This window comes from Rhinopithecus roxellana, chromosome 1, assembly GCF_007565055.1.
Source record: "Rhinopithecus roxellana isolate Shanxi Qingling chromosome 1, ASM756505v1, whole genome shotgun sequence".
NCBI classification, from domain to species: domain Eukaryota; kingdom Metazoa; phylum Chordata; class Mammalia; order Primates; family Cercopithecidae; genus Rhinopithecus; species Rhinopithecus roxellana.
Window position 1 is genome coordinate 132,256,704 of NC_044549.1, and position 20,545 is coordinate 132,277,248.

Genomic DNA, 20,545 nt, shown 5'->3' on the forward strand with positions numbered 1-20,545 from the left:
TTTTTAGTAGAGAGGGGGTTTCTCCATGTTGGTCAGGTTGATCTCGAACTCCCGACCTCAGGTTATCCGTCCACCTTGGCCTCCCGAAGTGCTGGGATTACAGGTGTGAGCCACCTCGCCCAGCCTAAATATTTTTTTGACTGTGGTAAAAAGCATAACATTTACCAACTTAACCATTTTTAAGTGTACAGTCAGTAGTGTTGAGTATACTCACATTGTTATACAACAGATATCCAGAATTATTTCATCCTCCAAAACTGAAACTCTATTCCCATTAAACAATTCCTTATTTTTCCCTGCCCCTGACTCCAGGTAACCACAAATCTGCATTATTTTTCTATAAATTTGACTACTTTAGATGCCTCACATAAGTAGAATCATATAGTACTTGTCTTTTTGTGACTGGCTGACTTCACTTAGCGTAATGTCCTCAAAATTCATTCATGTCGATGCATGTGATAGGATTTCGTTCACTTTTATGATTGAATAATATTCCATTATAGGTATGTACCACATTGTGTGTATTCATTTATCCTTTGATGGACATTGAGTTGCTTTCATCTCTTGCCTATTATGAATAGTGCTTCTATGAACATGAGTGTGCAAATATCACTTTGATACCCTGTTTTTAACTCTTCTGGCATATATCCAGAAGTGGGATTGCTGGATCATACGGTATTTCTGTGTTTCATTTGTTAAGGAACTGCCATACTGTTTTTCATAGTGGCTTCACCATTTTAGTCCTGCCAATAGTGCACAAGGGTTTCAATTTCTCCACATCCTGTCGAACACTTGTTGTTTTCTGTTTTTGTTTGCTTGTTTTGACGGTAGCCATCCTAATGGGTATGAGGTGATATCTCATTGTAACTTTGATTTTCATTTCTCTGATTATTAGTGATGTTGAGCATTTTTCATATACTTGTTGGCCATTTGCATATCATTTTTGGAGAAATGTCAAGTCCTTTGCCCCTTAAAAAAATTTAGGTTATTTGATATTTTTATTGTTGTTGAGTTGTAGGCATTCTTTACATATTCTGGATATTAACCCCTTGTATATGATTTATAAATACATTTTCCTATTCCATAGATTGCCTTTCAATCTGTTGATTGTGTTCATTGATGCACAAAAGTTTTTGAGTTTGATATAGACCCATTGTCTATCTTTGCTTTTGTTGCCTGTGCTTATGGTGTCATATCCAATAAATTACTGCCAAGTCCAATGTCATAAAGCTTTCCTCTTATGTTTTGTTTTGTTTTCTTTCCTTTTTTTTTTTTTTTTTTTTGAGAAGAGTCTTGCTCTGTTGCCCAGGCTGGAATGCAGTGGTGTGATCTCAGCTCACTGCAACCTCCACCTTCCAGGTTCAGGCGATTCTCCTGCCTCAGCCTCCCGAGCAGCTGGGATTATAGGCTACAGGTGTGTGCCACCACTCCCAGCTAATTTTTGTATTTTTAGTAGAGACAGGGTTTCATCACATTGACCAGGCTGGTCTCGAACTCCTGGCCTCAAATGATCTGACTGCCTCATCTCTTATGTTTTCTTACAGGAGTTTTATAGTTTTTAGTCTTATTTTTAGGTCTTTGATCCATTTTGAGTTAATTTTTGTATATGGTATAAAGTAAGGAACTAACTTTATCTTTTCTTCTGGATTTTCATTTTTCCTGACACTGATTTGTTGAAAAACCTGTCCTTTCCCTACTCAGTGGTTTTGGCACCCTTGTCAAAGACCATTTGAACAGATACATGAGAGCTTATTTCTGGTCTTTTTCTAGTCCATTGGTCTATATGTTTATCTTCATGTCAGTACCACACTGTTTTGATTAATATAACTTTGTTGTAGTATGTTTTGAAGTCAGAAATTGTGAATCTTCCACGTTTTTTTTTGTTTGTTTGTTTTTTTTTTGTTTTTTTTTTGTTTTTTTTTTGAGACGGAGTCTTGCTCTGCCGCCCAGGCTGGAGTGCAGTGGCCAGCTCTCAGCTCACTGCAAGCTCCGCCTCCCGGGTTCCCGCCATTCTCCTGTCTCAGCCTCCCGAGTAGCTGGGACTACAGGCGCCCGCCTCGTCGCCCGGCTAGTTTTTTGTATTTTTTAGTAGAGACGGGGTTTCACCGTATTAGCCAGGATGGTCTCGATCTCCTGACCTCATGATCCGCCCGTCTTGGCCTCCCAAAGCGCTGGGATTACAGGCTTGAGCCACCGCGCCCGGCCTGTTTTGTTTTTTTGAGACAGAGTCTCACTCTGTTGCCCAGGCCACAGTGTAGTGGTGCGATCTCAGCTCACTGCAACCTCTGCCTCCTGGGTTCAGGTGATTCTCCTGCCTCAGCCTCCTGAGTAGCTGGGATTACAGGTGTGTGCCATCACTCCTGGCTAATTTTTTTTGTATTTTTAGTAGAGACAGGGTTTCACCATGTTCCAGGCTGGTCTAGTACTCCTGACCTCAGGTGATCCACCAACCTCGGCCTCCCAAAGTGCTGGGATTACAGGTGTGAGCCACTGTGCCCAACCTGTTCTCTCTTTTTTTAAAAAATTATTTTGGCTATACAGGATCCCTTGATACTCCATATGAATTTTAGGATGGATTTTTCTATTCTTATAATAAATGCTATTGGCATATTCATAGAGATTGCATTGAGTCTATAGATTGCTTGGGATAGTATTGACATCTTAACAATACAAAGTCTTCCAGTCTTGAACACAGAATATCTTTTCATGCATTTGTCATCTTAAATTCCTTTTAGCAATGTCTTTTCCTTGGTTAGGTTTATTCCTAGGGTTTTTGTTGTTGTTTATTGAGGCTATTGTAAATTGCTTTCTTAATTTTCTTTTTGGATTGTTCATTGTTAATGTATACAAATGCAAACAATTTTGGTGTGTGAATTTTGTATCTTGTAACTTTGTTGAACTTAACAGTTCAAACTGTGTGTGTGTGTGGATTATTTAGGGTTTCCTAACATAAGATCATGTCATCTGCAAGTAGAGATAATTTTATTTCTTCCTTTCCAATTTGAATGACTTTATCTGGTTTTCTTGCCTAATTCCTCTGATTAGGACTTCAGTACTGTGTCGAATAGAAGTGGTGAAAACTGGTATCCTTGTCTTGTTTCTGATCTTAGAGGAAAAGCTTTCTGTCTTTGACCAATGTGTATGATGTGATGGGTTTGTCATATAGCACCTTTATTATCTTGATGTACTTTCCCTCTATTCTTAGCTTGTTGAGTGTTTTAATCATGAAAGGGTGTTGAATCGTGTCAAATGTTTTTTTCTGCATCAGTTGAGGTGATCATGTGCCCAGGTGATCAGGTAGGGCCTCACCGAGACATCTGAATAAGTACCTAAAAAAATGAGGTAGTAAGCCATGCATGTATCTGGGAAGGCTTTCTAGGCAGAGAAAATAGAAACTGTAAGGGCTCTGAGTTGGCAACAAGCCTGGCGTGTTTAAGGAATATCAAGGAGGCTGTCAGGCTGGGGAAGGGGGAGGGGGTAAGGAGAACAAGATATGAGGTCAGAGATAATAGGTAGCAAATTGTCATTCTGTTAATGTGGTATATTTTGATGATTGAGTTTTCTGTATTGAACCATTCTTTCATTCCAGGAATAACTTGGTCGTGATGTATAATTTGCTACTATTTTGTTGAGAATGTTTGCACCAATATTCATCAGGGATATTGGCCTGTATTTTTCTTGTCTTATAGTCTCTTTGGCTTTGTTTGGTATTAGAGTAATGCTGTCTTCACAGAATGAGTTTGGAAGTGTTGCTTTTTCTTCAATGTTTTTGAGAGTTTGAAGATGACTGGTGTTAATTTTTAAATGTTTGGTAGAATTCTCCAGGGAAGTCATCTTGTTCCTGGGCTTTTCTTTGTTGGGAGGTTTTATGCCCATTTAAAAAAATTTTTTTTTTTTTTTTTTTTTTTTTTTGAGACAGTCTCACGCCCATCACCCAGGCAGGAGTGCAGTGGCGTGATACGGCTCATTGCAGCCTTGACCTCCTACACTCAAGCAGTCCTCTTGCCTCATTTTTTCGTAGAGACAGAGTCTCACTATGTTGCCAAGGCTGATCTCAAACTCCTCGGCTCAAGTGATCCTCCCACCTCAGTCTCCCAAATTGCTGGGATGACAGGTGTGAGCCACCATGCCCAGCCTAATTTGGTTATCTTGTATTGTTGACTTGTAAGAGTTCTTTATATATTCTAGATATTAGACCTTTATCAGGTATGTGACTTACAAATATTTTCTACTAGTCTGTGGATTGTCTTTTTACTTTCTTAATAGTGTCTTATGGCACAAAAGTTTAATTTTTTTTTTTTTTTTTGAGACGGAATCTTGCTCTGTCACCCAGGCTGGAGTGCAGTGGCCTGATCTCAGCTCACTGCAAGCTCCGCCTCCCGGGTTCACGCCATTCTCCTGCCTCAGCCTCCCGAGTAGCTGGGACTACAGGCGCCCGCCACCTTGCCCGGCTAGTTTTTTGTATTTTTAGTAGAGACGGGGTTTCACCGGGTTAGCCAGGATGATCTTGATCTCCTGACCTCGTGATCCGCCCGTCTCGGCCTCCCAAAGTGCTGGGATTACAGGCTTGAGCCACCGCGCCCGGCCAATTTTTTTCTTTTTTTTTTTTTTTTTGAGACAGAGTATTGCTCTGTTGCCCAGGCTGGAGTACAGTGGCGTGATCTCAGCCCACTGCAACCTCTGCCTCCCGGGTTCAAGTGATTCTTCTGCCTCAGCCTCCCGAGTAGCTGGGACTACAGGCACGTATCACCACACCCGGCTAATGTTTTTCTTTGTATTTTTAGTAGAGACGGAGTTTCACCGTGTTAGCCAGGATGATCTCAATCTCCTGACCTCATGATCCGCCCACCTTGGCTTCCCGAAGTGCTGGGATTACAGGTGTGAGCCACCATGCCCAGCCACGTTTAATTTTTATTAAGTTCAATTTTATCTTTTTTTTTCTCTTATTACTTGCACTTCAGGTATCACACCATTGCCTAATCCAATGTCAGAAGATTTTTACTTATGTGTCCAAGAGTTTTATAGTTTCAGATTATCATTTGGTATTTGATTTGTTTAGGTTAATTTCTGTATAACGCCTGAGGTGGGAATCCAAATTAATTCTTTTACCTGTGGATATCCAGTTGTCCCTGCACCATTTGTTGACAAGACAGTTCTCTCCCCATTGAATGTCTTGGCACCCTTGCTAGAAATCAGTTGCCTATAAATGTATGGATTTATTTTTGGATTCTCAATTTTAATGTCTATGTCCTTCCTTATGTCAGAACCACACAGTCTTGATTACTATAACTTTGTAGTAAAATTTTAGAATCAAGAAGTGTGTCTTCCAACGTTGTTCTTTTTCAAGATTGTTTTGGTTTCTCTCTGAGTCTCTTGCACTTCCATATAAGTAATAAGATCTGCATGTCAATTTTTGCAAAAGAAGCCAGCTGGTTTTTGATAGGGTTTGTGTTGAAATTGTAGATCAGTTTTGGAACCACTCATACATTTTGCCTCACTATGTCATGTGTCCATATAATGTTCTTGATTTCTAGTGCCATCACCTTCATTTGAATTCCTTGATGTTTGCAGTGGCTTTTTATCTCTATGGATTTTGTCTGCTTCTCTTCCAACCACTTGTTCTCACTCTTGTCAGGATGATTTAGCTAAAAGGCTTAAGATCCTCTGGTAACTCCCCATGGCTTTCAGAAATGATTCACTAACTTATTCAAATAAATGTCTCTTAAGTCCTTAATGTGCCAGGCATTATTCTGGGAATACAGCAGTGAACGAAACAATAATAGTTACCCTCATGGAGCTTACATTCTAGTGTTGGGGATGTAATAAACAAAATCAGTCAAGTATACAGTGTGATATGTAGTGCTGCAGAGGGAAAATGAAGCAGGGAAGGGGTAAGGAGATGATGCAGTTTTAAAGAGGGTGATCAGGTAGGGCCTCACCGAGACATCTGAATAAGTACCTAAAAAAATGAGGTAGTAAGCCATGCATATATCTGGGAAGGCTTTGTAGGCAGAGAAAATAGAAACTGTAAGGGCTCTGAGTTGGCAACAAGCCTGGCGTGTTTAAGGAATATCAAGGAGGCTGTCAGGCTGGGGAAGGGGAGGGGGTAAGGAGAACAAGACGCGAGGTCAGAGATAACAGGTAGCAAATTGTATATGGCCTTGTAGGCTATTATTAGTGCTGTGGCTTTTACAGTGAGGTGGGAAGTCATTGGAGGGGTAGCAAGTCCTGACTAGTTTTAATAAAATTACTTTAGCTGATGTGTTGACAAAAATCCTGTTGTGTCGGGGGGTAGAGTGGAGGTAAGATCAAAGTCGGGGATCAGTTGTGGTAGGCAGCCTCTAAAATGCCCCCAGTGGTCCCTGCCTTCTGGGATTCACACTCTTGTGTAATCTCTTCCCCTTGAGTATGGTCTGGACTTAGTGACTTGCTTCTAATGAGTAGAATATGGCAAAGTGATGAGACATCACTTCTGAGATTAGGTTATAAATAGCTTCCATCTTGCATGCCCTCTCTTGCTCACTTGGTTGGAAGCCAGCTGCCATTTTGTAAGCTGCCTTTTTGAGAGGTCCGTGAGGGAAGGAACTGAGAGTAGTCTCTGGCCAACAGCCAGTAAGAAACTGAAAGTCCTTAGTACAGCAACCCATAAAGAACTAAATCATACAATCACATTAATGAGCTTGGCTGCAGGTGATAGGTGATACTGCGGCTCTGACAGTTTGACTGCCGCCTTGTGAAAGACCTTGAGGGTTGGGTACCCAGATAATCTGCACCCATATCCTGGATCCATAGAAACACGAATAAGTCTATTGTTTTGTGATGCAAAATTTTGGGGAATTTTTTTATGCAGCAATACAGAACTAATACGTCAGTTAAAGAGTTAATGCAATTATCCTGAGATGATGGTGACTTAGACCAGGGTGATAACCAGGTTGACAAAAACTCTAAATATTAATGTATTTGAACTCTGGATATATTTTAAAGGTAGGTCTAACTATTTTCTGAGGAAGTAAATATAAATGGGGGAGGGGGGTTGCGGTGGTGGTGGTCATAGTGTAGTAAGAAACATCACAACCAAGTGGGATTTATTTTAAGGATGCAAAGTTGGTTTAACATTCGAAAATCAACCAAGGTAGGCTGGGTGTGGTGGCTCATGCCTGTAATCCCAGCACTCTGGGAGGCTGAGGTGGGAGGATTCCTTAAGCTCAGGAGTTGTAGATCAGCCTGGGCAACATAGTGATACTCTTGTCTCTACAAAAAAATTTAAAAATCGGCTGGGTGTGGTGATGTGTTCCTGTAATCCTAGCTACTTGGGAGGCTGAAGTGGGAGGACTGCTTGAGGCCAGGAGTTCCAGGCTGCAGTGGAACCGCAAGTGTGCCACTGCACTCCAGCCTAGGCAACAGGGGGTGACTCTGTCTCTTAAACAAAAAACCATAATCAGCCAAGGTAATTCACTGTATTATCAAACTAAAAAAATTAAAACACATCATCTCAGTAAATGGAAAAAAAGCATTTTTCAAAATTCAACACCTATTCATGGTTTTAACCATGCCTATATAACACTGTACCAGTGTTATAGCACACTGTACTAGCTAGTGTACAGGGCAGCAACAAGTTATTATAGGCATAAAGATTGGAAAGAAAAAATTAAACCTTTTAGTTCTCAGATGACGTGACTGTATATGGGAAAACCCAAAGGATTCTATACAAAAGAATCATTTGAATGTGAATATAAAGTGAATATGGCAAGGTTGTTGTAGGTTAACAAAGTTTAATTTGTCCAGGATCATATCCTTATTTTTTTAACTTTTTTTTTTTTTTTTTTGTGAGACAGAGTCTCGCTCTGTCACCCAGGTTGGAGTGCAGTGGTGTGATCTTGGCTCACTGCAATCTTTGTCTCCTGGGTTCAAGTGATTCTCCTGCCTCAGCCTCCCGAGTAGCTGGGATTATAGGCATGCACCAACATGCTCAGCTAATTTTGTGTTTTTAGTAGAGACGGGGTTTCACCATGTTGGCCAGGGTGGTTTTGATCTCTTGACCTTGTGATCTGCCCGCCTCACCCTCCCAAAGCACTGGGATTACAGGTGTGAGCCACCACACCCTGCCCCTTATTTCATATTTTATTTCTGTGTTCTAGTAAGGCTAATAGGAAAATAAATTTGAAAATGATTCCCCTTAACGTAGCATAAAAAATCATAAAAAATTAGGACTTTAACAAGAGTAATTGCCAGATATCTACACTAAAGACTACCAGACATCGCTGAGAGAAATGAAAGAAGACCTAAATAAATGGATATATCATGTTCATGGATTGGAGGACTCAAGATGTCTGTTCTTTCCAAACTGATGTATAGATTCAGAAAAATACAAATGAAAACCACATCAGATTTTTTTTTTTTTTGAAAAGTCAATTCATTTTAAACAGAGGCACCATACCAATTCAATGGAGAAGGAGAATATTGTAAAGAAATGGGGTTAAACCAGATAACCTTGTCAGGGGTGGGGGAAGTTGCAGGGAAGGACAATCCTCATTCCTTGCCGCCTTGCATCATACTCAAATGAATTTGAGATATCTTTGACCTAAACATAAAAGAAGTTAAGACTAATGCTTTCAGAAGAAAACATGGGAAAATTTCTTCACGACCTTGGGGCTGACAGAGTTTTTAGAAGTCATGAAAAGCACCTAACTATAAAAGGGAAAAAAATCGTATTTCATCAAAATACAACGCTTCTGCTCCCCAGAGTGACAACTAAGAAAATAAATAGGCAAGCCACAAACTGGGGGGAAAATGCTAGCAATACATACATAAGACAAAGGACTTATATTCTTACCTTAAAGATTCCTACCATTCAGTAACAAGAAAAGTAGCCTAATGAAAAAATGGCCAGACTTGAACAGACATTTTGAAAAAATCATAAATCACCAGTGAGCATATGAAGAGGATTAAACATCATCATGCAAATAACCACACTGAGATACTTTATTAGAATGGCTAAAATTAAAAAGACACCACCAAATGTTGGCAACTGGAACTCATAGTTGCTGGTGGGAGTGTAAAATAGTACATATAGCCACTGGAAAATTTTTTGATAGTTTCTTATAAACCTACCCTATGACCCTGCAATTCTACTCCTAGTTATTTCACAAAAGAAGTGAAAACGTAAGTCCACAAAGAATGTTCATAATAACTTTATTTAACAATAGCCCCAAACTGTAAAAAAACACATGTCCATAAAGAGGAGAAAGGACAACTTGTGGTACATTCATGCAATGAAACACTACTGAGTAGCAGAAAGAAAACCATGCGTCCTGGCACAACATAGATGAGTCTCTCAGACACGCTGAGCAACAACGCCAGACACAAAAGTGACACACTGTGTATTGTCATTTACATAAAATTCAAGATTAGGCAAAACTATGACAACAGGAATCAGAAAATGGTTGCTGGGACAGGACCAAGAGGGGAATAAATTCACTGCAAAAGGCACAAGGGAACCTTGAGGAATGACTGAAGGATTTTTAACCTGGTTTGGGGTAAGGGTTACATGGGTGTAGAGATTTATCAAAAGTGAGTAACTATAATCCTAAAATATATACATTTTACTGTGTACAAATTATATCTGAACACAAACCATTTTACCTTAAATTAGTATTTAAAAATTGGTCACAGGGCTAGGGCTGTTCATAGGTGTGGTGACTTATCTCCATTTACAATAGGCTTTCCTTTGAGTCAGTTAGCTCTTCAATATAAAACTTGAATTTTTGAATTCACTAATTTTCCAGTGAAATGCTTCTTTTTTGTCCTAAATTTCTTGTTCATTATTCATCATGTTCTACTTGTATATTAGAAGTTAAAGACAGTAGTCGTCCTAAAAATAGTCCAAACACTCCTTTTTAAATATAAAAACAGATGCCTAAACTGATTGATTTGTCTAGGATCATATTCTTATTACATCTCAAAAATACATTACATTACATAAATCATGCATTGTCATCCTTTGCAAATACTAACAGCTGGGCAAAGACAACAGCTTAACTTTTTAAGCAGATGTAGATTAGACAATTGTCTGTTCTAACTGGCAACCGAGGAAGCAGTGAAAATAACTGGGTGTCAGGAAACGGGAATATTTTATAGGGAAGTATACATTCTATCATCAGTTATATTTTTTTAAAAAGCACATATTTTCTATGAACCAGGGCATTTCCAAATTCACAAGTGCTCTTTGCTGGCTTTTCAGGAATGATGCAATTTCTAGTCTAGTTGAGGTATGCTGGTCTTTACAGCTGGCGCATTCTTATCAGAGTCTTTTCCAGGAGTTGTACTGATGATCTATAAAAGCTGGGTAAGAACTACATTTTAAAAAACTGCAGTCAGTGAAAGGCATAAATGATATCCCTGTCCTCTAATGAAGGGTAAATACAGTAAAATTTAACTTGAAACAAGTTTGGCAGTGAAGGTTGTGATAAAGAGAGAGGCTTTATAAAATGCTTAAATAAAAGAACACTTTTAATTATATAGGAAAATTTTTATTTGATAAATATAACTTCATAAACTTTAAAAAATTACTGAGAGCTGTACAATAATATACTACATTTACTGACGATGCAGAGAATTTTTAAAGGATTACATTAGACAGCCACAGTGTCTCAGGTCCAAAATTTTAAACTAAAAGTATTGCTACAATATTTCCAGATACTCATTCTTCATAAAAATCTAACAATTACCATTATTACAAATGTATCATTAGTTATGATCTATTTTTTGTAGGAACAACATTCAAGTTATTTCACATAAAACAGCACTTTATTAATGTTTTATTTATATGAAAATAGGTAACTCCTAGAAATAGAATGTAAGTGGGAACCAAAATCAATAAAACATGTTTTACAGAACTCTTTGGTGTGCTATTTTTATTAATACCTGCCCAATATCATACCCCAAACCGATCTTTACAGGAAAAACACCAACATGGAAGATTCTCCCTTTTCCTACAGCCTTCACGAGATTTTCAGAGTAGGATATTTTAAAAACTTTTGGCTCTTAACTGTCAATTTTCTAGTGGCCTTGACTCCTGCTTCTCAGGAGTCTCCAGCTCTCAGGTAAGTTCAATCTCACAATCTTCTGCGGCAGAAACGGCCTCAGTCCTGGCACTAACCGTAGGGCAGAATGCAAGTGTTCCCTAAGGCTGATTTGCCTCTGTGTAGTCTCCTGTTCAGGACACTGCCAGGGCGGGGCTCAGCTCTGGAAGCCTTTGTATATCATGAGCTTTAGACCCAAGAAAGGATGGTTAGAAAATTCAGACCATAGATTCTCCCCTTTTCTCAACTCAACAGCAGGTCTTTGTAGCTGTAGTTCTCCCTGGCCCCGTACTTTGCTCTGTCCAGGGTGAGCCTATGCCTGCTAAAGCTGAGGCAGGGTGCTGAGTCACTTAAAGCCTTAGCTGAAGGGCAATTTTGGAAACTGACTTGGTGCTTGCCACTATCTTCAGGCTTACAGCCCTCAGACAAGGCAAAGGGAGGCAAATCGATTTGAGACCACTGATTAACTAGCAATAACATATTCAGCATTTTGCTCTGCTTCTGGCAGATAAGGGTTATTTATCAACATCATACTTTCCAAAGAATTTTAAAGAAATATGCAAAGGGGACACTTTCCTTGTGATTACTGGTTACGTAGTAAGAGTTTTACAAGATGAATATAGCACTAGAAAACTACTGAAAGCTTGTAGACTGCATTGTTACTTTCTTAAATAGAAAACTCTTCTTAAAATCAAGATAATTTTGCTTTAAAAACAGAGTGGATTTGGAGTAACAGTTTAGGATGAGCACACTAGTGGATGCCATTTACTTTTTTTTTAAAAAAATAAAGTTCTCTTAACTAACTTCAAATGGTGAGTACAGAAAATTACATCAATCACACTTTAAGCACCATTCTAGGCGAGCTGACCTCCTGTCTTGCTGCAGTTGGTCATAGGCTACTTTATGACTTTGGAGTCTTTGTCTAGTGTCAGTACTCAGTTTATTTGATGGCAAATAAACACTGTCATGTAAATGTAATGCAGGCCTATTGAATGTCATTTTGTTATATGTATGTTTTATAAAAGACTTTATAAGCAAATTTCCATATCCTCCACTAAAGTACTCTACTGAGTATATCTGCAGTATTCCTTTTCTGGAACATGAATTAGTGAATGCAGACACTGTACGGTGTATTATTCTTTTAAAGTATTTCCAGAATAACAGATCTTCCTAAATCCAGCTATGGAATATCTTAAGTTAAAGAAGGACTGTTTTTGAAAATTAATATTTAGCTTAATAACTTAATATCCTAACATCACTGGAACAGACAAATGTTACATTAGCAAGAAAATAGTTTACAAGCAAACAAAGATAAAGTCTTAATTTTTGTCTCAACCATTCTTTCCCCTGCCAGCCCAATTCTAGAAGCCTTATATTCATGAAATGGGAAGGAAGCTTAGGGCTGCACAATAAATCTCCATAAAAGAATGACATTTTCATGGGAAAACTTGGTAAAACTGCATTTAACCATTTTCTTAATATGTATACAATCATTATTTGCTTAGAGCTTGGTAGTAATTCTTAAACTAATAATCACTTCTAAATCTTAAGACAACATTTCAACAAAACAAAAACAAATGACAATACAGAACTACTTGATAAATTCAGGATGGAAGTTAGGTTTTGAAGTGCAATGAGTTAATTACAGTAACATCTACCCGATTAATCATTCTTAGCATTGTAATTTATTGCTAACGTTACCTGATACAAGTTTAGCATTTTAGACTTTAACAATTTACATTCCATAGCCACACCTGAAAATATGCCTTGCACTGGGACACTGGCAGAACCCACTGTATTGTGGTAGTGTGCTATAACTTAGATAACATAACCTGAAAATAAGATTATTAACTGAAACCCTTTATTCTAAAATCTAGCTTACAAGGGGAAGAGCAATTCTAAGCTGGCCGCAGAAAGAGGCTCTTCTCTTTTTATTGATTTAATTACCCATACTATCTGATTTGTATAATTAAACATATTTGCAATATTTAAATACTGTCCAAACTTTTTATTGATATAGTTAAACTTTACAACGATGCCATGAAATACTATACACAGAGCCTTCGGGTAAAGAGAAAAAAAGCAAATTTAAATGTGTTAACCAGATTAAAGCATGCAAAAGATCCAATGATAAAGACATTAAATTAATAATATGTTAATGGTATCTAATTTACCCACTATAGGGTCTTCATACTCTGTCACAAAAATATTAGTAAACATCAATTTGAAGTTCGGTGAACAGACCTGATTCCTGATTTGTATATCTGATACACCCTTGCATTTATATGGCTAACTTTACAGGCTATGTTACAGTACAGTTAGAGGAATTGGTATCCATACTGCAGTAAATAATGGTTGGAAATGATTCTCCTAATTTGCTCTGTGAACTCAGAATGCACTAATGAATTAACAACACAGGTCACTGAGGGACCAAAATTCCTCAGTATTCACATTAACTTTTCCCATGAAAAGTTTCAATATAACTCTAATAAAAAAATAGAGTTCTCAAGGCAAACTTTCAGCATAATTTACAGAGGCAGATTTAAATAGAAGAGTCAATAATCAGGCTAATACTAAAAAATACACATTACTAAGATTTATCTCTTTTTTCTACATTTATATTAAAATATAATGGCCTCAGCAACAGACTGAAATGCCATTAGGAGTCCCATAAGCACAAGGGACAGGCCAGACAAAGAGATGAAAAATGTCTCTTTATTCTCCAATTTTAACATGTTCAGATTCAAATTAAGGGTGTTAGGAGGGGCTTGTATTAATGCTTTCTGTTTGTCTGCCATTGTAACTCAGAGTGGGTGTGAACTGTTACAAAGATTTCGGAAATTAATTTCAGAGCTAGTGTGGCCATTAACAGGGTGATCACACTGAATTTTAGGAAAGGAGGTGAAATGGCTCCCACAAAGCACTACAGCCCCTTTAACAAGTAGATGAGTCCATTGTGGAGAGAGTCAAGATGCTCCTGTCGTTGGTATAGAAAGGATCCGATGCACTCCATGATCTAAAGTAACAATAAGAGAAAAGTTTGGCTCACCAGGACCTATGTTTTAATTGAGAAAAAAATTTACTCTAAAACTTAGGACCCAAATGCAATCACTGATTGATTCATTTAAATGCTAAAGAGAGGTTCTTCATACTAGTATTGAATGCCCAAACTTTCTATTTATATTATATAAAAACTTGGGAAAAATAATGCTCTAGTCATTATATAAAAATATTAGCCAAAATTCAAACATTCATTAGCATTAAAACAGTTTCTATATGTAGTAAAGCATGAGATGCTTTTTAAAGTCTTAACAATTCAATAAGAAGTATGTTATTAAGAGTTATGCACATTCAGTTTTACTGAAAAGTTCAGTTTACAAAAACAAACCCAAATCCCACTTACCAAAGGCTTTGGAATGAAACAGTAGTATGTTCCTATTATTGATCATTTCATTTCAGCTATAAATCCTATTCTAAAGACTTCAGCACAATTAGCTTGAATGTAGTGAATGATGTATTCAAAAGGCATCAAAGACACCTGGAGGTCACTAGTGTTTTCACTTAACTAAGAACAAACAATCCTCTACTGGTCTGGAAAAGTTAACTGGTGTCTGAATGATAAGGCCCTAAAGCAATTCATTACATAATACTTTATGTGCAGCTGTAAACTTAAATTAGCTTGAATTAATTTAAGCTAAAATAACTCAAGACCAAAAGTAGCCTGCCATGCTTAAAATAGACTAACCTAGTTCAAGGACAATGTTAGGACTGCCAAGTGAAAGGTTGCTTTTCTTACTAGACTAAACACATTTAACAATAAATACATTTTATGTAACTTTTTCCAGGGTTCCCACCTTCCCTAAACAGAGATGTTACAGGAAGAGACGAGCATTAAAAATGGCTCCAATTCACCTTTGTCAAATATTTTCTTTTTCCCAGAGATGCTAAGTTTGTATGTAGCTCAACTTTAATTCGACTAGTTTCTAGAAAAGCTGGAACAGTATCTACCTTAGGTTAGGGAAGGACTAGTTCACTACTGTCTGCCTAGCATCTAGAACTGTGTCTGACATATATTAGGCACCCAGTGTTTGCAGAATAAATGAATAAAACGAGAAGATGAAAATTTCTTTAACCAGTAAGTATTTACAGGGGAAAAGTATGCTTTTAACTATAACTTTTAACTATAACATCTATCAATATCCCAGTTATCTGGAGTCAGATGTTCAATTCCAAACTGCCATACTTTATATTAGTTTTTCTTCTTTCCACATTGCTTACACCCAAGAATCTTATTAGATAACATCTCCTTCATTTTTAATTTTTTTTCAAAGCACACATTGTGCATTCATATGTTAAATATAATTTTTGACAGAACATTAAACACTTGAACTACGTATTACTTACTTTCTATTTAGAAGATAGTTTTGATTAGGATAAAGTAACTTAACTGTTAGTAATATACGAACAGAAAATCTTTTATTGCTAAAATCCAGCTCTTTAGGGTGCAACATGGCATATCCTTTATATAGCACCATGATGCTCCCTTTGAAACTAAGCTTGCAATATGGGATACTTCACTGACAACACCAATTAATAAAATGTAAGTCGATTTTTGTGCCTGGATGGTAAAAATGTAATCACCAAAGAAATCTGTCATATAAAAAACACTGGTGGTATTTCTCAAGCGATGCCCATTACTCTTGAGTTTAATATGTTAATGGAACACACAGCCAAGGGCTTCCACATCTCGTAATGGCAGTCTCAGCCTTGCCTACCTCTTAGACATGAAATAGAAATGTAGAATAGATGCTGCTCTAAAGTCGCAATGGAAATGCCCAACACATTTCACAAATACAATTATATGTAAAAAACAAAACCAGAACTCTACGTATCAAAATGACTTTGAAAGTTTAAATATAATGTTAATGCATCTACGGCAATTTTCACATAGCCCTTGAAAAGCACCAGGTAGCTTGGTGTTATTATATGACTTATCCCCTAGAAAAGAATGAACAGGTCTGAAAAGACTTTCTAGATTATTCACATGAGAAAAAAGCTAAGAAAATAATAGTAACCAATAATATAACCTGTGATGTTGGAGAAAACTGGAAGGGCATTTATAGTCTGTCAAATATTATATTAATTACTAAGTTAAACATTTTATTAGGAGAATAAAAAATTCAGACAAAAAGAATGTGGCACAATTTTAAGTGAAAAGAAGTATAGATGATAATAGCTACATGTCAAAGTAAATTCAGTAACTCCTGGGGCAGGTTCCAAAGAGGTAATGCCACATCAAAATGGCTACGTAAAGAATAAAGGGGGTATATTACCTACATAATTGATATCAAGAAAATTTTTATAATTTCTATATAGTAGAAAAAATTTGGGGCTCATTTAAAATTAATTCTAGTTTAAAAAAATCATTAACAAAACCATATATTGTCATTAAAGAGAAATTTTCATTGAAACAGAAGTTGAAAAAATTCTGTAGAGGTTCTATTGTATCTTAGTCTAACTCCTATCTTCATTCTGTGCAATGAAGCTGTGTTATTAGGTAAAATAATATTATAAATCAAGCTCTTTTAGAACTTCCTTTGGGAAACTTGCTGGCCTAGGTACATGACAGAGCCACATTTTATAATACAATTATGTGAATCATAACAAAGTCCCAGAGTTTAAGTGCTCATCCTTCTACATGAAATGAAATTACTACAAAATGATATCACAGCATTATGGAAATATTTCAGATCACATGTTATAATCAAGTCAGAATAAATGGGGATTGAAACCACAGACATATGTTAACATAAGAATGCTATTTATAAATTCAATCGTAACATAAAGGCATGGCTAAGCTAAAGCTAAAGTGAGGAACTAATAAGTTCACCAGTAAAAGTTACCTGAATTTTATAATAGATGAATGATATCATACTCATTTTTTTAAAAAACAAATAATAAAAATCAAAGCTAACCAAATAATAAAAATCCCTTTTCCAGTAGATAGGAGTAGTGCCTTCTTCACTCTTTATAACCTGTTCCTGGGGTAATTTCCAACCTTTTCCAAGCCCTGGCACATGTAGAAAGTGCTAATATTCATGTAGCACATTTGGGACAATGGGAAACAACGTCTCTCCCTGCCCATTTGTACCCTCCATGCATACCGTGTACTGCTGCACTGATTTTGAGAATATGGTATCATTCACCTAAAGAACACCAAGGGTGGAAAAAGCGCTTTCTACCCCCTAACATCCTCTAAATAGTGATATAACTCTTGGAGACATGTATGAATAAATAAATTAATTGCACGTTTCAATGAATTTTAAATGGTATTTACCAAAAGGTGGTATTTTTTGTTGTTGTTGTTATGGTGCACAACAGCAGGCATGGTGATAAATCTCATTCAAGAAATAGATTTAGAAGGGGACAAAAATGCTAAGATTCTTTTACTCCAAATTTAAAGAGCCTGTTCTAACTCATACACTTTTAATTAGACAATAACTACCAAGCAAAATAAACTTAAAAATCACGACTCATTTCAAAACTTCATTACAGACATAAGAAGATGTAGGGGAGCAGAAATACAGCCTTTTGTGTTTATAAATACCTCAAAGCCTCAAATAATCAACTGGAAAATATACATACAGAGTAAGAAAATGAAAGCCTTTGACTTCACTGTTATGTTGAGATTATTTTGTAAAGACAAAAAGCAAAAAAAATTTAAAAAATAATAAAAAGGAAATAGTATATGTATAATTTAAAAAAGAAAGTTATACAAACCATGAAAGAGTACCATATACACACTCCTACTCAGCACATTTTAGAAAGACTATGAGACAAAATGTTTTGTTCATTAGATGAAGTCTCTTCAAAGGTGCTTTCTCTTCCTTTGTGAGTGAAAAAGCCCTTACCCCAAAGCCACAAAGTGAAATCTACCACCAAGGAATGCTAATAAATAGCAGACTTCCTGCTTCAGTTGGTAAAACCAGCTGCTGATTTATTAGGTATCTAGAGCTGCAGATTCATCCTGTTCCAGATAGGATACTCATTTGCAGCAAAGGCTACTTAGAGATATTTCACACCTGCTGATGTGGGTCGGACTACATCTTCCTATAACTCGTTCCAGCATTCTTCCAACAGATGTGCATGCTGCTTCTCCTTCCGGGAAACAGCACATGGAGTCCAAGAACTTGATACCTGCATTTGTTTCAGTAAGCTGCAGAGGCGAAGCAGAAAACATTAGTTATTTAAAGATCTGGACTTCTAAAAAGCATTAGAAAATTACAACAAGCACTTTCAAATCAAAGGTAATATATATAAACTAACATGTTTTTCTATAATATGGGAAACATATGAAAGGCTTTGATTTACTAGAGTATAACCATCCAAAATTATTTTAAAACCTTGTATTAGAGGTCTAGTATTAGAGGTCTAGTAAAATAATTACATAAATTAAGAAGCTGGATATTATTTAAATCTACTTTTAATGTTTTATTTTAATCATTTATTACGGTCAAAATGATTTCCATCAACCACTCAGGAATGTAATGAATTCCAATTCTGCATGGAGTTTTTCTTTAGGTAAAATGCTCCTGCAATTTCAATGAAAAATGTCTAACAACCGAGATAAGTGGAGTATGAACTATCTTGAAGACTGGGAAATAACAATCAGGCAGGGCCTCGCCCCAATCTTCAATAACAACAACAATGGCAGCAAACACTTTACGTATGCTTTACTATGTGCCAGGTTCTAAGCACTCTACAGATAGCCACTCCATACTTATCTTTGAAAAAAGCATCATTTATCATAAATTGCTAAAAACTTTTAAGTGGCAATCATCCCATCATCAGCTCATCCTGCTTTTTAACAGTTAGCTGACAGCACATAGATTACAATTTATTAAACAAGTGAATAAGTAGTACTATCAAGATTTGAAACTGAATTACTTTCTGAAAATATGCAAGATTTATGTTGATTCAGGCATAAATAGCCCAGCAATATAATTTTATTCCACACTACTAACAATTTTAACTGAGCAAAAATGAGGGGGAAAGATGGTATGACCACGTAAATCGATGAATCCCAACCCTGGTATTGTTTGTCAAGGATGCTCCAAAATTTTTCAAGGGCTGTTGTTTTTTAAAAAAAAACACCTTATTTCAATTCACTGTCTTTTACATATATAACATCCTGCATAACACATCTTTTGAGGATAGAGGAGAATAAATACAGGGTTGCACTTCCACAAAGGTTGGGAGTCACCACGTGCTGGGTGCAGGCATTGGCAACAGAGGATGTTTGTGGAGATGCTCACAATGAACAGAAGAGACAGACATGGTGGAACAGAAACCTGGCATTCTGAACGTAAGCAACTGCTGACGTCCTGCAAGATGCATGCTCAGAAGATTCGACACCACCCAGTGTGAAACAACGTGGTTCTTATCTGGCAACTGCCTGATGACAGTGCCCTAGGATCAGCTAAGCACTGAGAAAGAGCTAAACTTTGTTCATTACAATACTCTTGGTTTAGAATTGTGTAGGGCACTGTTTCTTAAACTGTTTTGTGAGCTATTTACATACATTTCATGAAAAAAAAAAAAAAGGCTGTGTTCAATTAAATTTGGGAAACACTAATTTAACAAAGTTCTAAACAGACTTTTAAAGTAGAGGACTGTCAAGTCAGGATACATGGTCATCTCCATGGGGGAAGCCTGAGATATTGTAATTCTCCCACTCATTTTCTTAGTGGGAGAAACCATACACTTCCACCCTCCCAACCAGGAAACACTAAGCAACACCAGGAGGATCATTCATATTCAGAGGAATAGTTTAGGAAATGCTGGTTTAGGTAACAGGATTTCATGAGTTTTCCAATGTCCTCTTTGGGTCACCGGACTCCAGTTTCCCCAATCTCAAATTTACCCCTTGTAGCAACCCAGACTCCAGGGCTCCTACATGCTCAAAGGATAAAGCCCCACACCCCATGAATCCTTGAAGGCCTTTTCCAGCCTGACCCCAGGCTGCCTTTCCTGCTCTGCTTCCCAATGCTCTGGTGCAGTATCCACTCCAGCCAACCAGGCAGTGTTCCTTGCCCGTGGGCATGTGTCGGGGCCTGCCATCAATCAGGGTCAGAATGCTGACCCCTACACCAGGGTTCAGCTTAAACCCCACCGTCTCCATCTAACTTCCCTCACCTCTCCAACTATGAGTCATCTCTTTTTCTGATTCTATTTCACTGCTTATTTGTATCACTTAATTGGCACAAGCACTTAAACTTCTATTCATTGAGCAAGGTACTGCGCCAGTTTCCACAGGGGATAGTAACCCTGTTCTCAATCAGGTGAGCTAAAAGTAAGGAAGAAGGTGGGAGAGAGGACAAGTCAGGAAGACATACCAACAGCAGTTACATTAGTGGAGTGCTCACCACGTATGCCCCAGTGACTATGTAAGTAAGATGCTTCTC

General features: G+C 37.3%; 1 protein-coding gene across 3 annotated transcripts in view; it reads right to left on the reverse strand.

Annotated features, from left to right (window-relative positions):
- Nucleotides 1–9,172: 9,172 nt before the first annotated feature.
- The window catches only part of ATP11B (ATPase phospholipid transporting 11B (putative)), a 134,798-nt gene continuing 123,425 nt past the window's right edge, over nt 9,173–20,545 (reverse strand). For 2 of the 3 annotated variants that reach the window (XM_030931662.1, XM_030931674.1), the window contains 2 exons: nt 18,164–18,297; nt 10,508–14,097 (listed from right to left, as the gene is read on the reverse strand). In XM_030931662.1, coding sequence (XP_030787522.1) covers nt 14,016–14,097; nt 18,164–18,297 — 216 coding nt within the window. In that variant the 3' untranslated portion in view covers nt 10,508–14,015. Of the gene's footprint in view, nt 10,353–10,507; nt 14,098–18,163; nt 18,298–20,545 lie in introns of those variants that run through there. The other variant, XM_030931667.1, reaches the window with a different exon arrangement.